Below are 26,750 nucleotides of genomic sequence, written 5' to 3' on the forward strand. Positions count from 1 at the left end.
ATTTGTTTTCTATTATTCTCTATGCATGGGACTAATTTAGTTTTCTGAGGAGTTAAACAAGTTTCTTGTTCTAAATGAGATAACAGAAGGCTATTTGTAAAGTGATAACATGATTAGAAGTACATTTTATTTGTTGGCTGTGCTGAAAATACAGAAAATAATATTTAAACACTATAGAATATAGGTAATATTGGAGTTTTTATAGCAGAGGCTAAGCATGCTATGGTGCCAGATCAAAGCATGACAAAGCATTGGTTCAGCAAGAGATTTTAATCAAACAGATAAATAGAACAAAAATAATTTAACACTGTATCTCCATTCTGGGTCAAAATTTTGTTGGTTTATGTACTTTCAGCACTTAGTTGGGAAATTCTAGTCCCCAGAAAAGAGAGAGGTAGTCAGAGTTAATAATAATCTCTAATTGTACAGATTAGTTGGGCTTAATTGTTTTTCCTACCCCAAAACATGTGAGATCACACATTCTTAACAATTCAGTATTCCCTTTCATATTAGTGAGAGCACTCTAAAGGCATAAGTATTGTTCCATAATAATTTTTGATACAGACTGAGGAAAGGTAAAAGAAAGAAAGGAGTTATATTAATTTGAAATACCAAAAAAGTCCAGCTAGAACATCCACATAAGGAAAGGAAGATACACAGTTCAAACCTAGCAGTGATTCCGTTTTATGGAAGAATGAACACCAGAAATTCAGCACCTTTCCACAAAATGGAATTACTGTCTTTGACCTAGTTTAACCGGTAGTCTGGGTTCTGCAACAAGCCACCTGACATGCTGCCCAGAACGAAGGGTCCTGGAAGCCTCAGCTGTCTCTGCTGCTGAAGAACCAGGGACTGAACGACTCAAAGGATGCAGAATACGGCTTCCCACCAGCCTGCCAGCAAGGCTGCCAAGGAGCTGGGGAGAGGAGCTGGCAGAAATTCTGGTTTCTCCCAGCAGAATCCAGATATCAAAACTTGTCTGGCTTCTAGCAGCACATGGAAAGTTCTGACAAAAAAAAAAAAAAAAACTAACTAAAATTGATTTTTTTGTTCATTACCTCAGTGAATATGCAAATCCCAACAAAAGTTGAGAAGTCTAATGAAGCTCTGAGTACACCCAGACCTTACAGAGGACGTTAAAACAAGCCCAGGAGCCCACTAGAACATACATGCCTGTACTACTTCTGCATAATACACTGCAGTAGGAAATTGTCTTGGTAGAATTTGAAAATAAAGAAAACCTTAAGTAAAACCTTGAAAGCTCTACAGACACAAAAAAAGGTGCTTTCTCCCCTCTAAAACTTCTTAATGTCACTTTCCAGCTGGACCTGCCTGTCGGCAGTTAAACTGAACAAAACCTCGACACTCCTCCTGCCTTCCTTTTCCTCACAGCTCCTGACTGCCATGTCTGACACTGCATGCAGACCTACAAAGAAAAAGTCATTGTAGGAGTGGAGTAATGGTTGCACTGGACAGAACCTGCCTGTGTTGTAGAAAGATCTTATTAGGAATAAGCACTGCAGGGGAAAAAGAAAAAAAAAGCATGAGTGAAAGGAGGCCTGAAAGAGAGACAGTGGATGAAGAAAGAAAACAAGTGTCACCCAGTTCCAGCAAAGTCAAAATAAACATACTTTAACATTAACTATTACATATCAAATAAATTCTTTCTCTTATCCCATTTAAAAATATACAAGGATTTTTTGTTCCCATTTTAAAATGAGGGCCCTAAGAAGATAACCTATATTGAAACTGAGTGTTAGACCGTGAAAGAAATTGAAAAATATAGGGAAGATTCTGAGGCTCACAGACAAGATCAGGAATGAGCAATACTTTGTCACAGATCACTTCTTTGATCACTTCAAATGAAACCAGAGGAACTAACAGCAGCCAGATTTAGTGCTGTTGTTTCTCTTTTCCATGCCCTTTTTTTCTTTATATTTTTCCCTTATTTTAATTCATACTTTCCCCTTTTTTTTTTTCTTCCAATATTATATTACTTTTATTCCTGACCCAAATAAATTTATGGCAGTGAGCTAAATTCATCCATCATAAATGTCGTCCCAACAGATAGCCTGACTTATAAAAAGATTTTTTCTACTGTGTACGAGGCCTGAAAGGACAGGTCAAATAAACCCAACCTAACAGTATTCAACGGTAAAAGTGTTAAAATAAGAATAAATGTCATTATTCACTGTTAGACTACAGCTAGGGGCACAGCAAGCTAATTGCTTCATTACAATGGACGGATTAGATTATTAAGAGTGAAATGATTATCAAGTGCACAGTCATGGGGTCATACTTTATTCTTCATTTCTCCTGGAGGCACAGTCATACTGATGGCAAAGAGTGTTTTTAGAACTTGAAGTATCCAGGAGGCTGCACTTTTCCTTTTCAAATGAGGACAGTGCCACTCTGATTCACAATTTAATCATTTCCTGATCAGATTTCAACTTTTTATAATGAGGATAAGAAAACATAACTTGTATAAAACTGAGTAACCTCTCTGTCAAACAAGAATAACCTGGGAGAAAACAGCTCATCACACACTCTCTGGTTAAAAACATCACTGCAGGTCAAACTGTAGATTTTGGTGTTATAGATACTGCTATACTATTAATATATGGATAGTACATACTACAACGCAATGCGCACTGCAGGCAATGGAATTCAGGACAGGACCTAGGGTGAACCTAAACAAATCTCTCATTATGCATCAGGACCCAGATATCGTTAGCTTTGAACCATCCAAAACAGCTATATTTCATAGTATGCCATGGCTCTCACCTGATGCACATGGCGATGCTTCCTTTTTGTGGAAACCAGGGCACAGAGAAAATGGAGAAAATTTGAACACATTTTAATTTTGTCCTATTATGATGTAAAACCCTGAAGTCAAGTTGCACACCTGGATCCAGAGAACTGGGACGTCTACCAAGCTGCAGATAGCTGGAAATGTTTTCCAAGAAACTCTTAGATTCTCAGTATTAAAAATTGTGTTCTCAATTTGAAACATAAGTTTTGCCAACTATTTATTTTCAATACTAGACTGAGCTCAAATTCATATGCCCCTTAAAATGAATGGCCTGCCTTCCCATTGAAAACTTTCTGCAATAATGACATCCTTCCTCAAGGACAGAAAATAACAGAAGCAGAAAGAGAGAGACAGAAAAAAATGAACACACTAAGATATGAGTCTCGTGGATGATGCACATTTGCTCTATTTTTACTAAAAGCCCAGAGAAAGGAACAAAACCTACTTGTGCTGCTTCAGGGGCAACATTTGTTCAAGGCTGTGAAAATGTATTTTGGGAGTGCAAAGGGATAATCTAAGTCAGATTTGTTCTTGTTTCTAATCACTTCCTTCTTTGTGAGCGTGCAGACAATCCCAAAACTTGAGAACAAATGTTAAGGTCAACTCCCTCTCCACCTCTGCCCAGGAAACACCCACACAGCTGCTGCAGACACAGTAGCAGGCCTTTTTCTGGCCCCGAAAACAGCTTGGTTACCCTCTGCAGCACACAGTCAGAAACAGGGCTGGGCAATTTCACTGTATGTTGAGCATTTTGGTATCATTTTTACAGGCACCTTCACTCAACCCATCCATCTTCCGAAGAATTTAGATCAATATGCTCTAACTAAAACTGGACAAAACAGCTTATTAAAATACGGAAACATGGCAAAACAAACTAGTGTTGAAGTGTGGACTACAACTTCCTTTAAGTGTGTCTGGCAGATTGAGAGAGCACAAGTATGTTATATCAAAGCAAGAAAGTGAATAAGCAAATGAACAGAAACTGATAGCATCCAGGCTCTCGCATTTTGACTGGCAGAGCTGTCTATCATAAGCAAATTAAAAACAGCACTTCAGTTTGAAATGGTGCAGGTGATAGCAAAAAACAAATCAAAACAAAAAAACCCTTCAGCTATCAAACACCAACTGTTAGAAATAACATTAATTAAATACGCCCCTTCCAAATTTCTGTACTTTGACTCTTACTTGACTAAGCTGGATAAATTTAACTACAGACAAGAGTTAATTTTGTTAGCACTCATGAAGATGTATTCCTTTAGAAACAGATATATTTAGGACAATCAGTCAGTGTGGGTTTAAGAAAGACAGGTCCCTGCTTGACTAACCTGATCTCCCTAAGATCTCCTTTGTAGATGAGGGAAAGGCTGTGGATGTTGTCTACCCAGACTTTAGTAAAGCCTTTGACATCATATCCCACAGCATTCTCCTAGAGAGATGGCTGCTCATGACCTGGATGGGTGTACTTTTCACTGGGTAAAGAGCTGGCTGGACAGCCAGGTCCAAAGAGTTGTGGTGAATGGAGCAAAATCCAGTTGGCGGCCGGTCACAAGTGATGTTCCCCAGGGCTCAGTATTGGGGCCGGGTCTATTTAATCTCTTTATCAATAATATGGACAAGGGGATTGATTGCACCCTCAGTAAGTTTGCAGATGACACCAAGCTGGGAGGGAGCGTTGATCTGCTGGAGGGTAGGAAGGCTCTACAGAGGGATCTGGACCAGCTGGATCAACGGGCTGAGGCAAACTGAATGAGGTTTAACAAGGTCAAGTGCCGGGTCCTGCACTTGGATCACAACAACCCCAGGCAGCGCTACAGGCTCAGGGAAGAGTGTCTGGAAAGCTGCCTGGTGGAAAAGGATCTGGAGGTGTTGGTCAACAGCCAGCTGCATATGAGCCAGCGGTGTGCCCAGGTGGCCAAAAAGGCCAACAGCCTCCTGGCTTGTATCAGGAATAGTGTGGCCAGAAGGACAAGTGATCACACTCCCCTGTACTCAGCACTGGTCAGGCCACCTTCAAATGCTGTGCTCAGTTTTGGGTCCCTCACTACAGGAAAGACATTGAGGTGCTGGAGAGAATTCAGAGGAGGGCGATGAAGCTGGTGAGCAGTCTGGTGCACAAGTCTGTTGAGGAGCAGCTGAGGGAACAGGGGCTGTTTAGCCTGGAGAAAAGGAGGCTGAATGTGGTGCTCAGGGATGTGGTTTGGTGGAGAACTTGGCAGTGTTAGGTTAATGGTTGGACTTGATGATCTTAAATGTCTTTTCCAACCTAAATAATTCTACGATTCTGCATAGGGATTTGCCACCTAAAAGAGCTAAAAGAAAGATATCAGGACAAAGAAAATTCAAGACAATAAGTCAACTATTTAACATATTATCTATGACAGATAAAATAGTACTTTAGTATTTTATAGTGTAACACAGAGAGTAAACAGCTTTTGATCAGAAAGATTTTCTTAATGGGACCCCAAATGATACTGACTTGTTACTGTTTATTTTCTAAAAATAATTTACGTTTTTCATAAAAATCATATATAAAAACATACAGAGGACATTTTCAATTTTTAATATTACACAATTACATGTATAATTTCTTCATTGTGCTTTATTAATTAAATAACTTTCAGATTTAAATTAGAATTGTTCTTTGAATATTTTTTAATTCCAGAAAAATTTGTATCAAAACTGATTCAAGTAAGTCAAATAATGAGTATGCTCTTAAAGGCTAGTTAACTGGGTATAAAAAAGAGAGAATGGTAACCACTGAAAGCCCTATTGTCCTCCCTTCATCTAGTGCAAACAAATAAAACCCTGAAGTTGTATTTATACACAAGATGATGTCATAAGTGTAGATATCAAATTGCAATTTCCTTCAGCTCCCTTGCTTTTCACTGTTGTAAGGACAATACTTGCTACACGTGATTATTTCTGAACTTTAACCTCAAAGCTTTAACATGTTTGTGGAAGGTACACTAGTTTCACTGTTTATTAAAATGCTAACCTTTATACTCTGTGCACTCCACAAACTGATGTTGCACAAAAATATTTGGAGATAGCAGAGCAGCCAAAGATATATGAGATTAACCAAGTATTTAACATTAAAAAAAATAGAAAGGAATAAACCCTAGAATGAACAGTAAACACAAGAAGTACTGAAAGTACAAGGCTTGCTAACTTCTCCACTACTTCATAAATTCATTTTTAACAGGTAGAGTGAATCGCTTGCTTAATGTCAATATTTATAACGGGTAACCATCATTTTACTTGCTTGCTTAGGCATTCCAGGCAAATTGAATCACTTTTCTGTATTTATTTTACAGATTTTATCCACTTATCTGCATCTGGTGGAACACTAAATTTCATGTTTATTCACCTCTAAGAAGGGAAAACATTACTAATTTTTGAAGAAATTACCAGAAAACACCTTACTGTCTAAGAATAATAGAGACATCAGCAAAATATTAGCAGCCAATCTACAATCCATGCTTTCAATACAAGCACCTCCAGCTCAAGCAGTATTAGCAGTAAAAATAAGAAAATTTGGAAGCTTCTACAGTGGTTATGACAATACAATGAGGGTCCCCTGTATCAAGTGAGAACGGAACTCTTACCAAACTAAAGAATACAATTCCAACATGACAGAATGGGGTTTTATTTGTTTCAAGATTTCCCCAGGCTGGACACACTGGGCACTACACCTCACTTCAGATTGCTGTTCTCTCCGCTCTTCCGCAGTCAGCAACACTAGCTCAGGAACTACAAGTTTATAGCTTAAATTTTATAGGAGAGGAGCAAGGCTGTCTGCAGTCTCTCACTCCCACATGGCTATTATAGATTTTGACATAAATGATGAGGAATAAAGGGCCTCATTTTTTTCTTTGACAATAAGATTGAATCAGAAGTGATCTAATGACATCGGTAGACTTATAACAGATAATAAGAATGCAAGTCAGACCAAAATCAGGCTCAATCATTTTATTATGGAAAGAATATTTTCAGGAAAGAACCACAAAAAAGCAATAAAGTGTTTTATTTGCCAATGACATGGTTTAACCCAAATATTTTCTTATAAACTCCATCTGTAAAAAATCAGTCATGAAATGTGTATAATTTGAAATAATCTGTATTAAAATCTATAGGACTAACAGACTTAAATGGTCATCTCCCAGAACACTTCTATGTAAAATTACAAAAACTGAGAAATCCTATCTTGCATAACCTAAATATAAGTGAAATCAAAAATATTAAAGTAGCACTTATATAATTTAAAATATATTTGGAGCACTGGAAAATATATCTCACTTCTTGGATAGAAAAAAGGGATTGTTTAAGATGAACATGCCCTCCATAATATCTTCCTTTTTTTCAGAATAATTCTATTATTTTCTCTCATATATCTCTATCAAAGTTCCATCCTCATTTTCTACAGAGAGAAATGTCTAATATGAGTGTGTCTTCTTTATATACAGCATTACGAGGAAAGACCTTTTAGAATTTCACTGGACAGTAACACAGGCATTCAAGCCAGCAGTAAAAAACTAGTAATGGAGTCACTGTAATCCAGTCAGACACTGGACATTTGTTGAACCAGCCACTGAGACAGTCTGAATATTAACCTGTGAAAAAGTAAAAGCCTACTATACCTTCCAGAAATTTAAGTCTGATATTTATAGAAAAAAATGTTCAAAAGGAAGTTTGTTTTAATAAAATTGCTGGCTTCTGAGTAAATATGACATTTAAAAACATATAATTTATTCATATTTGGGGGCAGTAAATCATTCCAGAAGAGTGGGTTTTGATTCTGAAAGTAGAACAACCACACTCATTTGGGGGTATAATACATGTTAACATGTTAAAATATTGCTTCTGTAGTAATTTTAACCAGCATCCTAGAGAGGAGGCATAAGAAAGGGGACAGCTGCTTTATTTTTCAAGAAAATGTAAATCAAAGATGACTGTTGTAGCAATCTGAGACCAAAACCAAAAAGTAACCAACAGTAGAATGTAGCTCCTAATGAATACTGGGCTAATATTAGCAACTGAGTAGAACAAAATATGTGAATATTTAATAGTCCTGCATAATAGTCCTAGTCCTAATAGATTTATTTCTCTTCTGAAAGAATGAAATATCCCTCTAAATATAGCATCACTTAAAAATAAGACAGCTTGATAGGCATTCAGAAAATTGCTACTAGTATGGTAATATTTTTGGTTGCTATATTTCTTAAGCAGTCATTTTTTCAAAAAATTCAATTAAGTCAATGAGGCTACAGATCTGATGCACAAGTAAGCCTTCAAATATATAACTTAGTAGGATCAATTACTCTTATTAGAGTTAGAAAAAAATTAAGTGCTTTGATGCAAGGTCTATCTTTTTCTTATGTGTTGACATAGACAGTGGCAATGGTGAGTTCACACTTGGTGTTTGCCTGTGCAATCTTATGAACTTTGGCAATTCATGAGTTCATGACTCTGGCATATTGAAATTCAATCATAGTTGTTGTCATCTACAGGATTCAGTGTTTAAAATTATGTTTTAATAACAGATTAAATGGCAACAAAATAATTTATATGTCCTCTTTTTTAAAATATCTATGTAGCCTATATTTCAGTATATTGCAAACATATAGCCAAACTCATTACACAATTTGAACAATCTCCATACAAAAACTGAAATACTAGGGGCAAAGCAGCTGTCCTATAATTTCACACAATAAAAAGAGTGTCCAGTCACCTGTGAAAATATAAGAGCTTGTTTGTGCAACAATTACAAGCAGGACCTTTGCTACACATCTTTGATTATGTATGTCCCAGATCACATTGGAAAATGCAACAACACAGCTTTCTAGAGCCCATTCACTTAGCCAGCTTCCTCCAAGCTACTTCCTCTCTCCTTTCTTTCCATGTCCTATAAGCTGAACAAACTTATTCCATCACATCAGAAAATCAGAATTTTTCAAGTGTCTGAGAAAAAAAATGTCTACACTGTTTGATACAGAGACACAAATCATAGTTCTATCTGAAATAACACCAGCAATGGTCTTTCACCTCAAGTTATTTAACAGCAAAATTTTTTGAGCATTTTCTTTGTTTTCTTCATGAGAAAAGCTCTGAACAATAATTTTGGCTGCATCCGCTCACAGACCTCAAATGGCACCTTCAAAACCAGAAATTATTTCATGAGTGTTGACTGCTGCTTTTCACTGCAATATGACCAGTCATTGCAGACTGTGGAAATAATGGTGGAATAAGTCCCTTGCTTCCAGGAACTCCAAAAGTACTGTAGCTAATCTCTCCCAGCTCCTCAGTTGTGTTAGCTCAGCAGCTTGTGGGACTGTACAGCAAACTGGATCAGTTCCATTTTGTAGATTAAAAAAATGCTGTCAAAATGGTGAAGGGGAAAATATTTTTGATCAGCTTAACTTCCCTGAAGCAGTTTCACTGGACAGTTCAGGAGACACTTGCACCAGGGCCATGATGGTGTCATGGAGGCAGGAAGGAGCAGCTGGGGTGGTGATGGAGCAGCCTGTGCTGCACTGACAGCAGAGAACTACCCAGGGCTCCAGAGCTGAATTTAGCCCCTCAGAGGTACCTTCTGGAGAAGCCTCTCTTGCTGTGTTGATTCTGCAAAGAACCCAGGAAGAGTGGTGTCACTAAATTTAAAAACACTGTGGTGGGTTAACCTTGGCTGGCTGCCAGACACTCACCCAGCTGCTCTCTTATTCCTCTTCTTCAGCAGGAAAGCGCAGAAAAAATGATAGAAAAGCTCATGGGTTGAGATAAGGGCAAGGAGATTCCTCACTGGTTACTGTCATAGGCAAAACAGACTCCACTTGGGGAAGATTAATTTAAACTATTGCAAATTAATAACAGAGTAGAGCAGTGGACATGAAAACAAAGCTAAAAATACCTTCCCCTACTCTTTCTTTGCAGGCTCAGCTTCACTCCAGAATCTTCTGCCTTCACCCCCTGAGCAGCCGAGGCGAATGAGGAACAGGTGTTGTAGTCAGTCTATAGCACTTGGTCTCTGCCGCTCCTTCCTCCTCACACTCCTCCCCTGCTCCAGTGAGGGGTCCCTGCCATGGGATCCAGTCCTTCATGAACTGCTCTGGCATGGGTCCCTTCCATGGGGTGCAGTTCTTCAGGAACAGACTGTTCCAGTGTGGGTCCCCCAAGGGGTCACAATCCTGCCAGCAAACCTGCTCCAGCCTGGGCTCCTCTCTCCATGGGGCCACAGGTCCTGCCAGGAGCCTGCTCCAGTGTGGGCTTTCCATAGGATCACAGTCTCCTTTGAGCATCCACCTGCTCTGGTGTGGGATCCTCCACGGGCTGCAGGTGGATCTCTGCTCCACCATGACCTCCATGGGCTGCAGGGGGACAGGTGACTTAACCACGGTCTGTACCACGAGCTTCAGGGGAATCTCTGCTCTGGTGCCTGGAGCACCTCCTGCCCTCCTTCTTCTCTGACCTTGGTGTCTACAGGGCTGTTTCACCCACATTTTCCTCACTCCTCTCCCTCACAGCTCATGTGCAGCACTTTTTTATCTTTTCTTCAATGTGTTACTGCAGAGATGCCACCAGCGTCACTGATGGGCTCAGCCTTGGCCAGCAGCGGGTCCATTTTGGAGCTGTCTGAAGCCAGCTCTGTCTGATATGAGGGCAGCTCCTGGTGTCTCCTCACAGAAGCCACCCCTGCAGCTTCCCCCAACACCTGGACATGTAAAGCAAATGCAAATACTTGCTCTATATGAAAAAGAAGTGATATAATTTTTAGTTTTGAATCTAGTAAGTTACATGCTTATGTATAAAATCTTCTCTAAGTTTTCATTTTTTATGGCAATAGGAACCTAATTATGAATTAAAAGGCAAAGATTAATTGGGTTGATGGGCAAGAGTTCAATAACAATCCTTCCCTCTATTTCACACATAGAGAAAGTTTTTGAAGAAAAACTTTATTAAACTGAAACTAAGGGTCGAATATATTTCACTAATGTAAATACAAAAACTATTATGCAAATGTTCAAACTATCCCTAAAAAATATACTAATGACAAGGGAACATATTAAGCAATAGAAATGCACAGTAGAGCTCTTGTATAAATTTCCTTCCACATCATGATAATAATATTCAGTAAGTTTACAAATACTGAATAAAAGATATTTATGTTCAAGATAGAAGATACTAAATGGTAATTTCCCTCTTTTAACATAAGCCACCATCTTTCTTGTGGGCAGCTTTACTGAACACCCAGCAGCGCCAATGGGAGGCAGGAGCTGGTTTAAAATAGGTCATTGTTATTAAGGAAGTGCTTAGTCTTACTTGTGTTAGGAACTGCAGTCCTTTCAAAAGGCAAAGTTTTTACAGATAAATATTATAAAAAACTCCTAAGTCATTGTCAAAGAAAAACCTTGTTATGAAGGGTGACAAAAAAATCTACCAACTGTAAACTACTCTTTCTTATTTAACCTAATAATAAGATCAGGTGTATATAATTCAATTATTTCAATAATAACAACAACAAATATACAATAGTGTCTTTACTCATTTAATGACCCAGTGAACTAATTAATTCACGTGTAAAATTGCAGGAAATCCTTTCTTATTAAAAGAGCAAATGTTGTAATTTGCAAAGCACAATGGTTAAAAACTTGAAAAAAAAAAAAGAAAAAATCACCAAACTGATTATTAACTATTGAGCTGTAACTCAGCTTCCACTGTGAAACTCTAGTTTCAGTTAATGCTTTTTATTTTTTATTTATTTTTTATTACAAAGGCGCTATTTTAACCTATATGTCTTTTAATTAATGGTTCTCTCACTTGTAAATAACTGGTCCTACTGAGTTAAAAAATAGTTATTTACTTCTGAGAAGTTAAGTTTGGGCACAAGTGTCAGTGTTGTAATGGCCTAATTCTATTGTTTGTGCAGAACAAATATGACCATTCATACTAATAGTTACAAATCTAACCAAATCTTCATTCTACCCTTCACCAAATAAAAGCTGCTTTTATACAGGAGTATATCTGTTAGAAAGACTTTTCAAATATATGATTCAGACCAAATTTTAGACAAGAACACTCAAATTCTGTGGAAGACATGTTAACAGAAACACTACAAAGTAGTTTAAAACACTTATCTTCCAACCATGCCTAAATAAATTCAAAATACATAAATGTACATCAGTGCTCAGCTGTAGTCCATCAAATTTCATTTATCTTCGGGCACCTGCATGTTCAGATATCAAGCAGACAGAAGAATTCAACACTTTCAAATGCCAAGTACTTTCTCTGTACTCTACCCTGAAAATACCTTTTCTTGGCTCAGTGCCTTCATAGTACCCTCAACAGCATTTTTTCAGATAAACCATAAACAAGGCAGGAAAAAATATATTTGGATTTTCTGATAGGTATGTTTAAACATGAAACATACAATTTGTAAAAAGAAATGTGGATACTAGGTAAAAATACAATTTTATTCCAGTCATATTGGGTTTTTGCCTATCTTTACAACCTGCTAACTTTTGAATTTTCCTGGCATTTTTGGTAAAGTTCAGCAGATTAATTAAAATTACTGCTTCACTTGAAATGTCTTTTGATGTTATATGTATTAGTATGGAGGTAAAATCAGCACTGAGGAATATTTCCCATTCAGTTAAATTTAGCTCCTCAAACCTACCACTTATATGTAAATCAGACTATCAGCAAAGTGTCCACAGGCATACTTCTACAACTAATGCAAAAAGCCCATAAATTATTAAAAATCAGAACAAGAAGCCTCATTCTATTCATAAATTAAAATTAAGCTCTTATTTTTAAACAGTTCACATTGTTTACTGTGATATTTCATATCTGTAATGCTGCAAGTCTTTTGAGAAAAAGCAAGATATTCCCAAAGCATTTTAACTTTCGTACAAAACACATGTTCAATAAAAGTGTAATCCTCAGCCTTCTAAACGTGACAGTGATGCTATTTTTCTAGCTGTTAGGTAATACATGGTTCAGCTGTCACTTACTGTGCAGCAGTCGGTTACACAGAATGAAATGAATCATAATCGCAATGACTAACCAAATTAATGAAAGCATGCTGAATCAAAACCCATGTTCCCAAACTGTCTTGGGGCCTGATTCAGCAAAAACATACTTGATTTCTATACCACACAACATCTTTCACAGATACCTGTTTATCCAGGCTTTTAAAACAAGGGAGTGCTGAACTCAGAACGTATAGCAATTCAATAGCATGTTTTTAACAGACTACTATCAAAAGTGACCTACGAACTTGTAAATACACAGTAGCTACATAAATATTATTAAACCAATGGCTAACTGGCAGAAAATAATTTAAAGCATAGAAGATATTCAAAGCATATGTGAAATCTCTAGAACTTCTCTTAATACATAGCAAGAGAGATGGTGTGTTAGTTAAGGAAAGAAATAATCAGCTTAAACTGAGTTTATAGATTTTTCTTTCAGTCTTAATGTTACACTGTCCTAAGTTTACAAGTAGCAGACAAATCTTGTGTTTGTAACTTCTCATCTAGCAATCAGACTAGCTTCAGCTATGAGATTCTGTCTTCTGTCTCAAAATACCCACTCATTATTCTTATTGGTGAATGGCATGTGAAGATTTTCTTTGCAATGTACTTTTGTTGATAGGTATGCTTAATCCTGCATGCTGGAATGATCTTGTATTCCAAGGTCGTCTTCTACATCTCATTCTTCGAAGGCTTTCTGAACTTAGAATAAGAGATAAACCAACTCCTAAGAATAACCTTGGACCAGAAAGGTCCAAGGAAACATGCTCAGGTTTCCAGAAGTGAGTTTTAAATAGTAAAGATATGGATAAATAAGCATGCCCTAATTAATAATTGATTGAAATATATGCAAAAGATGCGGGTTGACAAACAGGCTTCTAAAGAAGTCTGGAGAACCATAGAAGTCAGTGCTAGTAAGGAAAATGGCTATGGCATTCTTATAAGACCAAATTGTGAAGAGTTACTCTCAAGCTAGAACTCTGAGGGTGAGATTCAATTTACGTAGCTCAAGATGTCTACAAAGTAGACCTCTACATCTGACACATTCACTCTATCTTCTTTTTAAGTCCATATCCAAAAACTGGCTCTGCAATTAATCTAGCCTGCCTGAAATGTCTAATTTAAGATGAGATTGATCACATCCTAAAGGTGCCTTTTTATTTCCATTTGCTTTAAACTGAGTCGAAGAGATTTCAGATGTAGCTGTGTTACACTGCAGATATTCATATCTGGTCAGAGGAATCCCAGAGAACCTGAGCTCAGTCCTTAACCCAAGCTCTAAATGTTGTAACATGGGAATGAAAAAGATACCAAAACTGAGACAATCATTTTCATTAACAAAGTTGAGCCTAAAGAAGTCTTCTATTGTTCTTCCCCATAAGGACTCCTTGGGATGTAATATGGTGTGAACTGACTTTTCACAGTCAGGAGTGTGGACAATCCCTTTTCACTACCCATCTATTTTGATTAGGCCCTTAGTAATTAAGTATCTTTGGGACCTTAACTTCTTTGTCAAATTTGTTATAAGTCAGCTAACAGCTTCCACAGACTAAATAAATCTACCAGAGGACACATCTGTCTCCCTTACAAGACTGTAGCAGTTATGTCCTTCCAAGGAGGTGCCAGATCTGTGTTGTAGATCCTTCTCAGCTTGAGATTTGAACACAGCTTTCTTCCCTAACAAACAAGCTGTGGGCAAAAGTAGAATAAGATTATTCTGCATCCTACCAGTGAAGTTGTGCAACTGTGCAGTCAGGAATGTGAATATATGGACAAGCAAGAGAAAGTCTAAATAGCTCTGTGATCAGGATACTCGCTAGAGGCAAATCCTTGTTCTTGCTCCAAGGGCTGTTTGTGCATTCCACTTAAGCACTCTGATACAAACTGCATAAGAGGCATCTGATACAGACAGAATACAACTCACTGGGGATGAAGGCAAACACTATGCATAGCTGAGGTAATGAACTTCAAAACACAAATGAGGAATGATTGATTCAACAGCAGTTCTGCAGAAAAGCATGTTGGAAATATAGTAGATCACAAGCTGACCATGAATTCATAATGCTGTATCACAAGACAAAACCTGAACACACATGACACTGGCTGTACAAGGAAAGTGTTCTGTGCAAGACACATGATGTTATCTTTGTGCTCCCCTCACACACTTTTGTTTGGTATAATGTGTCTGGTTTTCGATATTGTATTTCAAAAAAGATCAGTTAGAAAGTATATAAAGAACAGCAACAAGAATGGCCAAAAGCCTAGAAAATATGATCTGCTGAGTCTACAGAAAGGAGACAATGAGAATCTACAGTACGTGATATGATCACATATGTGAAATATATAAAAGGCTGCTGCAAAGACAAAAGCAACTGACTGTTCTGCATTTATATTGAGTACAAAGTAAGGAGAAAATGGCAAAGAGATCTAGGTTTAACAGTAGGGGAAAAATGTAATGGTAAGGGTGATGACTGAGTAACTGAGACAAATTATCCAGGGAGATCAAGGAATCTCCATCCCTAGTTAGGTCACTAGTCAGGTTAGCCATTCTCATACCTTTCAGTAGTAAACTGTAATTGAAAAATCTGTACAAGTTTCATACTGGATCCAAGAACTTTACCCTAAGATCTGTTTGGTCCACTTGTCACCTTCTACTGTGTAGGCAGCATAGCCTCTGCAGAGCTGATTAGCTTGAGTTGTGTCTATCATCTGTTACGTGCCCTTGCCTCAGCCATGAATCCTACTTATTCCACGGGCCAGGTGGGCCCTCACAGTTGGGACAAATAAGTGTCAGAAATTGCTGTCTTATAGTTGGTTATACCACAAGGCAAGGGATGAAAGACCTCTTGAGGTCCCAACTAGCCCTATTTTCTATTATTCTACATGTTAGCTGCGCTTTAAAAGCATTGCTTCTCACTTATCCTTTCTTTAAAGAGAAAAAATTTATAAATGCACCAAGACTCAGAGTAGCAGTATACGGAAAAAGATTTCTTGCTAACTCACTGGAGTACTTGTTTCTGAAAAGTTATATGAAAGATAATAGCAAAACCTTTTCAAAAAAAGGTTGCTTCTAACTTGCAATTTTATTTAAAGGTCTGAACATTTGATGTCCCTCATATGCTTAAGATAATACACATTCTAAAGAAAGCATGCTGTCACAAATGCACAGAACCAAAATGCCACATTATATCAAATACCTAGTAATGCTTTATGACCTGTGAGATGTTCTGTGTAGAAATAAAATATAATATTTGGTATAAGAAACCATTCACCTTAAAAATATTAATGTTAAATAAATAAAGAATCAGTCATCAGAAAGTATCTAAACAACTTGATACGAGATTGAAGAAGAAAAAACAAGCCCCACTGAGACAGTAAAAAGGAAAATTTTTTTTATGTTTTATTTAAAGTTTAAAGATTTTCTTTCTAAATTTTCTAAATAGAAGCATTAGGACTTCTTTGAAACACAAGTTCAGCTCTCACTAACTCCTGTTAAAACAAACAGGATATTTCACTATGGTTTTAATAAAAGAGTGGAAAGTCTGAATCGAAGATGTTCTCGTGACAACCTTGAAGCGCTCCTCCACCTTGCCCCCATCCTTAGCAGAACAAAGGACTGTGTTATGCCTTAAACAGCTAGGTTTTGTTACTTTAGGAGGATAAGATAGATGGCTGTGGAGGCAAACATCTCGTCTTATCTTTCCCAAGGTTTTATTTTGTGTTTGGTGGAAGAGATAGACAGCTGTGGTGGCAGATATCTTGTAAGATAAAGGCAATCAAGTGAAGACCCCATGGCCTAATTGGAATGATAGAGGTGAACCATCTGTCAGACAACCAGTTATCAGAAGAAACCACGAACTAACAGCTACACCTGACAGGCAAAACAACTCACTTCTGGTCAGTATCATGAACTTTCCCCTAGTTTGAAGACCCCAGACCCATTTCCAGAAGAGTCTTCCTAATTAGCATGAAGAGTGAACAGAGGGAGGAGATGAACCACCCACATGTAAATGAACTGGGTTATAAAATGACCCTGTGTGTGGCATCAGGTGTGGCATGTATATGCTGCGCAGCATGACCAAAGTCTTCAGTGCAACCACCCTCCCTCCATAGGACATCATCGCTGGACCAATAACCTGTAGAGTGGTGATATCTTACTCTCTCTCTCTCTCTCTCTCTGGTGTCTTAGTTTTTCTTCTCTCTCTTTTTTTTTTTCTTCCTTTTCTCGAACATATAGAAGTAATATCATTTTAAGTTCTGCTACTAAAGTCTTGTTAAGTTTTGGATTATAGTTACTAGTTGTTGCCAATCCACTGTTTTTAGAAGGACTTTTGCTGTCAATGTATTGATAAGTTTTGTGATATTATAACATACTTTTGCCAAGTCACTAATTGCTGTAATTTGTATTCTACCATGTGCTTTTAGTAAATTCATAATTGAATTGGACCTCTGGCATGATTGTCTGTCACTCGCTTTGCATAACCGTACAGAAATACCCAGAGTTAACTCACACCTGGTCTCATCTGTTGGGTCGGGGCACGTGTCACGTTCAGCGTTAACTCATCCCTCATCCAATCTGTTGGGAAGGGACAATTCTTTAGTTGAAAAACTTCAAAACTCCAAAAGATACCTAAAGTACACCATTATAAACTCCTTCCCAAAATGCATGAATTTAATTTCAGTTTATTAAAAAGTAACTAAGATCACTCTGTAAACATGTTTAGGCAGAGAAATGTGATGACAGCTGATATTTTAATTAGACACTATAAAAGAACTGTCTTCCACCTTCAATGAAAACAGCAGAGAACAGTATAAATTACTTCAAACTCCTACTCTCCAGAAATGATACGTATTAACTTCTTAAATGCACTGCTAGTCCCCTATACGATCTTGTACTGTTACAGTAACTCTTATCGTCTCAGTTCTGACTGATCCCTTTGCAGCTTCAAGACAATACCTTGGAGAAACAACAACAGGAAACAGTCACAACATAATACTATGCATAAGCAGCTTTTCAGCATAGCCCTGATTTCACAATTTCATTGTGCCATCAGAAGTTTAACAGATCACGAGACATAATTACTGGGGTTTACTGAATTTACAAAAGCACTATCAGATTAGATGCAAACTGTTCTTACAAATAAACTATAATATACCCTCAACAGACAGTTACACTTCAAGAATATTTGCAAGAGACAAAATCTATATTCAGTAAGAATTGAAAACAACATGGTTTGATTTGAACTTAAGATTTCTAACAAGAATTAATTTGCCTGAGACATCTGGTTTTGAATGACATTTTTAAACAATAAGTATTTAAAGAGATTCTTCTTATGAGTCTAAATTAAGAGGACTCACTGTTGCCCACTTTTAAAGAGATTATGTTGTCTATGATGACTTGTAGCTGTTAACCAGGATATAGTGAGACATAATTAAGACAGCCCACATGATCTAATCTTAACTGGAAAAATCACCCCCACCTCAAAGCTCACTGTCAAGGTGTAATGTCTGTTGCAGTCAAACAAGTATAGAAGATATCATAATTCATCATTTCTTGTGTTCTTTTGGGTTTTATCTTCTCAGTTGCTATCAAAAAAAAAAAACCATCAGAGAAGATACTGAGGAAAAAACAAAAGATGGCAACACACACACAAAAATCCTTCTTGGGAAAGGCAGGCCCAATGGACTTAGAAACTTTCATAGCCTTCTGACCGACTTTGAATACAGCAGTATAACTTTAAAGAAGCCAGTAGAGCAGAGGGTTAGAGGTGGCATTCACTGAAGAAAATTACCAAGGCTGTCAAGCTTACCTTACAGATAAAAATTGAACATTTACACACATGACTAATTTCACATTTCACTGGATTAAATTTCAATGTTCAAAGCATTATCTTACTTTTTGCTCCTTATTATGGAACACTGAATATGCTGCAAGTATTTGAAAACCTCATTGGCAAGGTAAAAACACAGTTTGTATCAGTTCTGTAGTAACCTTCTGTGTATTTTTACACTTCCAATATAAACATTAATTAAGCTGTTGTTTCAATGGAAAAATCAATTATTTGACATTCTCAGTTATTTAAACATTACTCAGCTCAGAAATGCATGCATAAAAAATCCAGAATGGACCATTCAGCCCCCTGACCTCGCTTCCAGAGACCACTGAATTTTACCCAGTCACTGCTTTCTAGGATACAGTCTCAGTGCCTTAAAGTATGGTCTACAGTCTTGTCTTCAAGATGTAAAATTAAATGTTTTCTTCTTTTTGTTTCAAAGCAGTGTAAAAGCAGATTTATTTGACAAGATTTTTTTTTTCAGAAAGCACATACTGGCTAGTGTTAAATACTTACTTTTGGGGTTCTTTGTTGACTAAATCTTCTAATGGCTTTTCTATTTTTTGGCCCCATATGGTGTCAGGCCTTTTTAAATCCAACCCATCCTGCTTGTACTTTTTGAGTGCACTATTGCAGCCTTCTGAAATTTTACTAAACAATAATATTAGCAAACCCAGTAATCAGTGTAACTGCCAGACTGTATAATCTCCAGATACATTCTGCTTAGTCACTAAGAGGAAGTACTACTGCTATTATTTGCGGAGAGTGCCCAAAAGTGTGCTAGATGCTTTACAGAACAATTGTAAACACTGGGTCTTCTTGAAGAGCAAATGGTATAACCTGTAACATCCTGACAACTACTATCTACAGTATGAAATGTCTGAGCATGTGGTGAGAGAAGAGCAAGGGATAATGACAGTTTTGAGAGATGCCCAAAAAAGCAGTACAAATGGTTAAAACAAAAGAAAGGGGAGACGACAAAGAATATGAGGAGGAAGCAGAGAATGAGGTAGTAGGAAAGGAAAAGGGCCGGAAAGAGGGGAGGCCAGGACGAGGGACAACCGTCTTCCTCAATTATATCTTTTCATATAACTTCCACTATCACTTATTTACACTGCATGAAGCTATTACTTTTAAAGTCCTCTTGACCATACTTCATTTTATAATACATAGAAACAAAAGCCAAATGATAGGGGTGTGGCAATGGACTGTTCTGATCAGCACTTCAGATTCTGGCAAAACACAGCGTAAAGCTATGGGACCATAACTTAAAATAAATAACTAGTTACCTGGAGTCCTAGTTTATGATGTAGCCAAAAGCAATTTTTTTTTGCAGTAAACTCTGTAAATTCCCACATACATTTCTCTATTTAAAAACAAACAATAATCACCACCTACATCTCTGTCATCCCTCCAGCCCCAAAAGCCAAATCCTAAATATGCAATGCTTTTAAAGCAGCATAAATCAGAGTTGGTTATTTATAAACCAAGATAATTATTTTTAAAGCACTACAATAGCTTTGTGAGGCGGATATTTACACTGCTGTGACTCAGCCATCAGTCTATTGCTTGCTTTCCCCCAGGCCCAGCATCCTGCCCCACATCTCACTTACCCACGGTGCCATACAGAGCCCACACAGTTTAGCTTCTCTGAGGTCTGCTTTTTTTGTTTCAGTCACCGCAGCCACCCAGTTATTACTGTGGCTGGGCAACCACAGACACAGAGCAACTGAGGACACACAAGCCTGCGGTCAGTCATACCTTCCTAAAGCTAACTATGGACTTGACGGTGGTGGCTGACAGAGAGCAACCACCCTCTATCCAGGCCACCATGTTTCCATCTGTCTTCTCCCCCTGGATACAATAGATGACAATGCCAGTCAATTTCAGCCACACACACATACAAACGAGATCTTTTATAAGGACCTCATTGTAAACCTGTGATGCTTTGAAAATATATGAAAAGCTGGATGATTAATTTCTCCTGGGAAAACATATCTTCTACTGGGCCAAACTGTCCATACCCGTGAAAAGCTGAAATGCCTGTATTTTCAGAGCCGCGAGTCGACTTTACAAGAAGAGTGTTTTATCTTTAGAATAGTTAGGCAAAGGAGATAGAAACTCATGATACTGCAAGTAGAAAAGTGTATATGCACATCACACAGGCTGAAACATAAGCCTACAAATAATGTCAGTATCCTAACATCTTGTACAAATCTTTTTTTTTTCTGTGTGCATCCTCTCAAGCCAGTCCTTTGATATAGAAAAAGTACAAATTAAAGCTAAAAAAGCACAAGACTGATCCCATAAATTAATCCATATGGAGGAAAGTGCTATCTAAAATCTTTCAGAAAGCTTACACAAACAAAAATAGAATTTGTAAGAGGAAGGAGGTGCATAATGTAAAGGAAAAGCTGTCACCGAAAGTTTTACACTATATGCATGAAAGTAAAACACCCACAAAGATAAAAGTTGAAAATATGTAAATATTCCTATAACAGCAGAGAAGGACTTACACTCAGTTTACAGACATAAATTCACTCTCTCTGAGTGCCATGCATTATGCATATTAAATATTACAAAAAATATACATTTAATAACCTTGACAAAAAGACACCTTCCTAGTACACAATATTCAAAATGCATGCCATGGGTCTCAAAAATTTCAGAAGAGAGACAGTCAAAGCAGCAGATTTTGCTACCCATCCTCCTTTTTAAAGAGGAAGCTCCACCACAGGAACACAGTGCACAACTGTAGCTAGATGTATTTGACAGAGCAAACCAGGCCAACAGAGAGAGCAAATCTGGAAAGCTTCTGCTTTCCATGCCATCATGTTCCAGCAAATCCTGGCAAGAATTCATGCTGACCTGACCACTATTAGTTGCTACAGATTACAACTCAATACCATCTGCATTTCCTTTCCCCAAAAAGAGTAAAACAACCATAAGGAGAAGAAGTTATGTATCTATTTTAAATCCACACATATTTACTCCAGAGAGTGAAGGGAAAAGAATAAATAGTCCACATTACAGATGTGAGTCACACTACTTAATGCACTTTTGGAAGATGCTCAAATACCACAGTGATGGGCACAGCATAAGAATTTGAAAAGCACAAAACAGAAATAGAATGGAGAAAGGAAATAGAGCTCAGGGACTAGCCATTCATACTGACACTCATCATAAATTATATTTTTAAAAAAATGAGGAAATCCATCCTTGCCCCTTTTTAAAATATTTGAACAGTTCTTTTGATAATATCTCTAAACGTCAACTCTTGTTTTCAGCATCTTTTTTTATCCTCTCATATTTCTCCATGGAATGAAATGACACAAATTTATTGCTTAGTCAGACAAAAATACCTTCCACTTCAAAAGGAGCTTGCCTTCGAGGAGAATTACACTTGAACAAAGACTGCAGGATTTAGCTCTATATTTATCTCTATGCAATAACAGTAGTTCATTCATATAAATATGGGGTTTTTTTCTTTCCTCTTCTTTCTCTACTCTTGACAGAAGGAAAACATTTTTCAGGGGAATTAAACTCAGTAATATCTCGCTAAAAATGCAGAATAAGCTCTGGTATGACTTTGAAGGAGGGTTGTGCTTAATAAATCTGTAGATATTTTCAAAATGAACATGTACCTGATGTTTCAAGGAGCCACTTCACCTTAAGAAAAATGAAACTGTTGAGTTATTCATTTGACTTCACTTCTCAGTATCCTGTAAAATATTTTGGGCCATCTATCCAAATGCCATTGATAACAGCATTTTCCTGAGAGAGCTGTTTTAGGCTATCCTTTGTGTATCCATTATGCTGTACCATTTCCCCCACAGCGTACACAGAACTCAAGAGGAAGCTTTAGTGAAACATAATGAGAAATTAAACCCCACATGAAGTTTATAGTTTAGATTTGATTAAGACCTTTATTTTGTCCATTGTCTGCTTCCAAGATTCTGAAGATTACAAATGAAAACAGTTCTGTTGCATTTTTAAAGTTGATTTTACCTTGTCACTACTTCAGAACAGCTTACTCTTTGTGAGCTTGGTGATTCAAGCTGATCCTCGCATCATACTGAAATCATACTTTATATTGGATTGTGAACATTACTGCCCACAACAAAAGTTGCCAGGAGCCTTCTTTAAAACTGTAATGTTACTATTGTGTACTTAAAATGCAGCCTGAATGATCTTCCATTTCCTTCTTTCTTAATTATTTTTAAGAGTGCACAGATTTTAGACAAAAAACTTGCATTTATTTTGATAAGCCACATGATTTCTCAATGTGAGAGAGTTTAAATTGCTTTAAAATACAAGTATCACAATAGCAATCAAATTGTACAGCATGAGACAGTGAGGTATTTAGTGATGAAACAAGGTATGGCACTTTATTTCCAGTGCTCACATCACACCGTCATTCTTCAAAATGTTCACTCAATAAAATATCTTTTTAAACAGATATTGAAGCGGTTTTAGGAGATCATCTCACAGTTCAGTAGCTGTCCCACAAATGATATCTGAAGATTTCATTATGACAGTAACAATAATGCAATGAATCTTGGAAACAGACTTCCAAAGTCAGCAACTAAAGCCCAGAAGAGAGCTGCCGGGTACGGAGTGTGAAGGGCCAGCTGCAGTTAACATGTCCAGGATACAATGCTTATTTTGGTATAAAAAGATACTTAGTGCTTCAGCTTCACCACACTCGCAACAGTCATGTCCACGATAGTAGTAGCTTTGCTTATTTGTAAGCGTGACTACTCCGCGGCGGAGGGAGAACAGTTTCCTTGAGTTTACTCATTGTCTCCCAGTCGGGCTGGGGAAGGACACGGCCCACGGCGCTCAGGAGAGCGGAGCCCCGCGCGTCCAGCAACGCCGGCTTTCCCTTGGCGGCTGGGGCACAGCATAAGGGGAGAGCTCCCGCCTGCCCGGGCCCCGCGCCCGGGCGGCAGCGGCGGGACCCGCCGGGCCGGGGCCACCCAGCCCCGCGCGGGGCTGCAGGGGCGGCACCGCCCGGACAGCTCCCGGTGCTGGAGCCCGGCCGCCCGGACAGCTCCCGGTGCTGGAGCCCGGCCGCCCGGACAGCTCCCGGTGCTGGAGCCCGGCCGCCCGGACAGCTCCCGGTGCTGGCGCCCGGCCGCCGCCGCCTCCCATGGCCGCGCGGGGCGGGCGGCAGGGCTCCCCGCTTCCCTCGGCGCCGGGGCTCACGCTTGGAAAGAGCAGCGGGGCGGGGGCAGGTGGCAGACACGTTGTCGGGGGAAGATGGCGGCTGTGACAAACCCACCCAGCGAGACGGCCGGAGCCTAGGCCCCGGCGGTCCCTCTCCGACCCGGGCGGCCGAGTCAGCGCCCGGCAGGGCCGCCGCCACCAGCCCGGAGCCCGCCGCGCCCCTGGGACGGGGCCCGATGCCGCCGATCCGCCCCCTCCGGCGGCGCCAACCGCCGCCTCGACCCACCCCCCTTCCTCCTGATGGCACACGCCGGGTGAGAACGGCACCTGTGCGGCCATGTTGGGCGCCTTGCCCCCGCCAGCGCCGGGGCGTGCGGAGCCGGAGCCGCCGCGCCGCCGCCCGCCCCGCGGAGCTCGGCGGAGGCAGGCGGCGAGCTCGAGTCGCGGCGGCCTCCCGGCCCCTTCTCTGCCCACTGCCGCGGCGGCAGGTCCCCTCCCCGCGCCCCACACTCGCCCGGCGCCCAGCAGCCGCCGGGACAGAGCCGGCGGCGAGGGACACCCCTGCCCGCCCCCGGCCGCCCGGTTCCTCTCTCCCGCTCCGGCTGTGCCGCCCCCGAGGCCGGGGAAGAGACTTCCGCGCCCGCAACCGAGGGCCCGGAGGACGAGAAAGGGATACGCCCGCCCTTACTTGAGCACGGATTGCTCCTTCTCCTCTTCCTTCTTCTGGCGGTCCATGACGGCCAGAATGATCTTCCGCTCTTCCTCCGTGAGGTGGCTGAGGTCGGGCATTTCGGGCTGAGGAGCCGGAGGAGGCTGAGGAGCGGCGGGGCCACCCCGGGGCCCGGCGGGAGCCGACATGTTTGGTGGGAGCTCGCCGCCGCTACGGGAAGCGCTGCCCTAACTCCAGCGGCCGCGGCGGCACCAGCGGGAGCGGCCGCCGCCGGCGCCGGGAGAAGCACATACAAATCAATACCCTGTAATCAACCGGCAGCCTAATGACGGCCCCGCCGGGGAGGGGCGGGGTGGCTGGCAGCCCCGACCTCGCACCCACCCGCCCGGCCGCCGGCTCGCCGGGGGCCAGAAGGGAGGACGGGGACGGCGGGGCCCGGGGGGCGAGCAGGGGGAAAGGGGAGGGGAGAGGGCAGCGCCGGGAGAGGAAGGGCCGGAGGCGGGGTGGGGAGGGAGAGGGGAAAGGGCAGGATTAGCCGTGGGAGCGCTGTGGTTTGGGTGCGAGCGAGATTATCCTAACCCCGAGCACCCAGCGGGGAGAGCGGGGACGGAACCAGTGGCGGGAGGGGGGGGAGGGGGCAAGAGACGGGGGCAGAGGCTGCCGGGGGGGGCGAGGCAGAGGGCGTGTGAGAGCGGAGCCTCGGCGCCCCGGGGCGCGCAGCGGGGGAAAGCCCAGCGGGCGAGCGCCAGTCCCGGCCGCCGGCCGCGGCTCATAATTCCTCGCCGCTGTCCATGGAGGGGGCCGCGGAGCGCCGCGCCCGCCTCCCGCTGCCTCTCGCCGCCGCTCCTCGGCTGGGCCGCCCCGCTTCCTGCCGCCGCCTCGCTTGGCTGGTGCCCTCTCGGCTGCGGGATGGAGTCCGCCTAACCCATGGCATGGCGGAGAGCCGGAGTCACGGGAGGGGGCTCCGCATCGCCCCACCGCCTCCCCCAGCGGACCGGCGCGGGGCCCGGCTGCCGCCCCTAGCGGCGCCGCGCGGGCTGCGAGGTGGGGGGCGGGCGACAGCGGTCCTTATTTATTTATTTGTCCCCGCACAAAAAATGGACGCGATAAAAATCACGCGAGGAAGGACAAGGAGGAGCCAAGGCGCCGGCGACGCGCTGGGAGGACCGAGCCCGGCGACCGCGGGGGGGCGGAGGGGGAGGGCGGGAGACGCTGCGTGACCGCTGCTCCCATCGCTCCTGCCGTCCCCCGCCGCCGGGGCTATCCAGGGGGGCGGGCGGAGAGGGGCGCCCGTCCGGCGGCGCCCAGCCCGGAGTGCAACCTCAGGGCGAAAGAGCTGTCGGGGGGAGCGCAGGACTCGAGGAGAAGAAGAAAGATACACTGGGAAAGGCGAGGAGGAAAGCGGCCCGGGAGGGCTGCAGGGTCGCCACAGCATCGTCCCCTCGAAGGCCCGACGGCGCGGTCTGCAGTTCGGGCTGAGAAGCGAAGAGCAGCGGCCAGAGGGGCGCGAAGGAGGGAGCGCCAGGCAGGCCTCCGGCTCCCCCCGGCCTGGAGCAGGACCGCTGTTCGGCCGGGAGGGTCCAGCCCAACACAGCGGCTGCTCCACCAGTGCTACATAACATCCTGCTGGAGTGTCCTTCTGCCAGTGCGAGGCGGGAAATTTGCCCCAGCCTCTGTCTTGATAGATTCCTCCAACCCAGAAGAGCAGGAATGTGACACTGCTGGGAGAAGACCGGAGATGGAAGGCCTCCTCCCACCCTAGAATCCAGGTGATGGTGAAATAAACCTCTCAAAATGCTTTTGCTACCTATAAACCCCCCACCCGAGCAGTCATTTTGATGGCAAGGAATAATTTCTGGACAATGCCCAAAATGTCATCCAGTCCAAATAAAGGAAAAATAACATCCTTGGGAAATGCCCAAAGATGACGAATAAACTATTCAATCCATATCTGTGGGTTTTCAATCTATTTACAGACAGTAAAATTCAACCTGCTCTTCACTTGCATTATGAGACATAACTTCTATTTCACATCAGCTTTTGGATATCATATAAGTGTGTGTAGCAATAATAAAGTCATTTTGTAAGGTTTGATTTGGACAGTTTGAAATCTCCACCATGGATCATGCATTTCTGGAGCTGGTGCTATTTCTAATGGACTATGACACCAACTTAAAACGAGGTACAAAGACCTGAGAAAAAAAGTCATCATCCTGAAAGTATCCTGATCCTAATTAGCT

General features: G+C 41.3%; 1 protein-coding gene across 18 annotated transcripts in view; it reads right to left on the reverse strand.

Annotated features, from left to right (window-relative positions):
- Positions 1–24,698, reverse strand: part of RIMS2 (regulating synaptic membrane exocytosis 2) — a gene marked incomplete at its 5' end in the record, with an annotated part of 469,329 nt that extends 444,631 nt beyond the window's left edge. For all 18 annotated transcript variants that reach the window (XM_080338798.1, XM_080338791.1, XM_080338813.1 and 15 more), the window contains one exon: positions 24,529–24,698. In XM_080338798.1, the coding sequence (XP_080194924.1) occupies positions 24,529–24,698 (170 nt within the window). The remainder of the gene's footprint in view (positions 1–24,528) is intronic.
- Positions 24,699–26,750: the final 2,052 nt, after the last annotated feature.

This window comes from Nesoenas mayeri (assembly GCF_963082525.1).
Source record: "Nesoenas mayeri genome assembly, chromosome: 2".
NCBI classification, from domain to species: Eukaryota; Metazoa; Chordata; class Aves; order Columbiformes; family Columbidae; genus Nesoenas; species Nesoenas mayeri.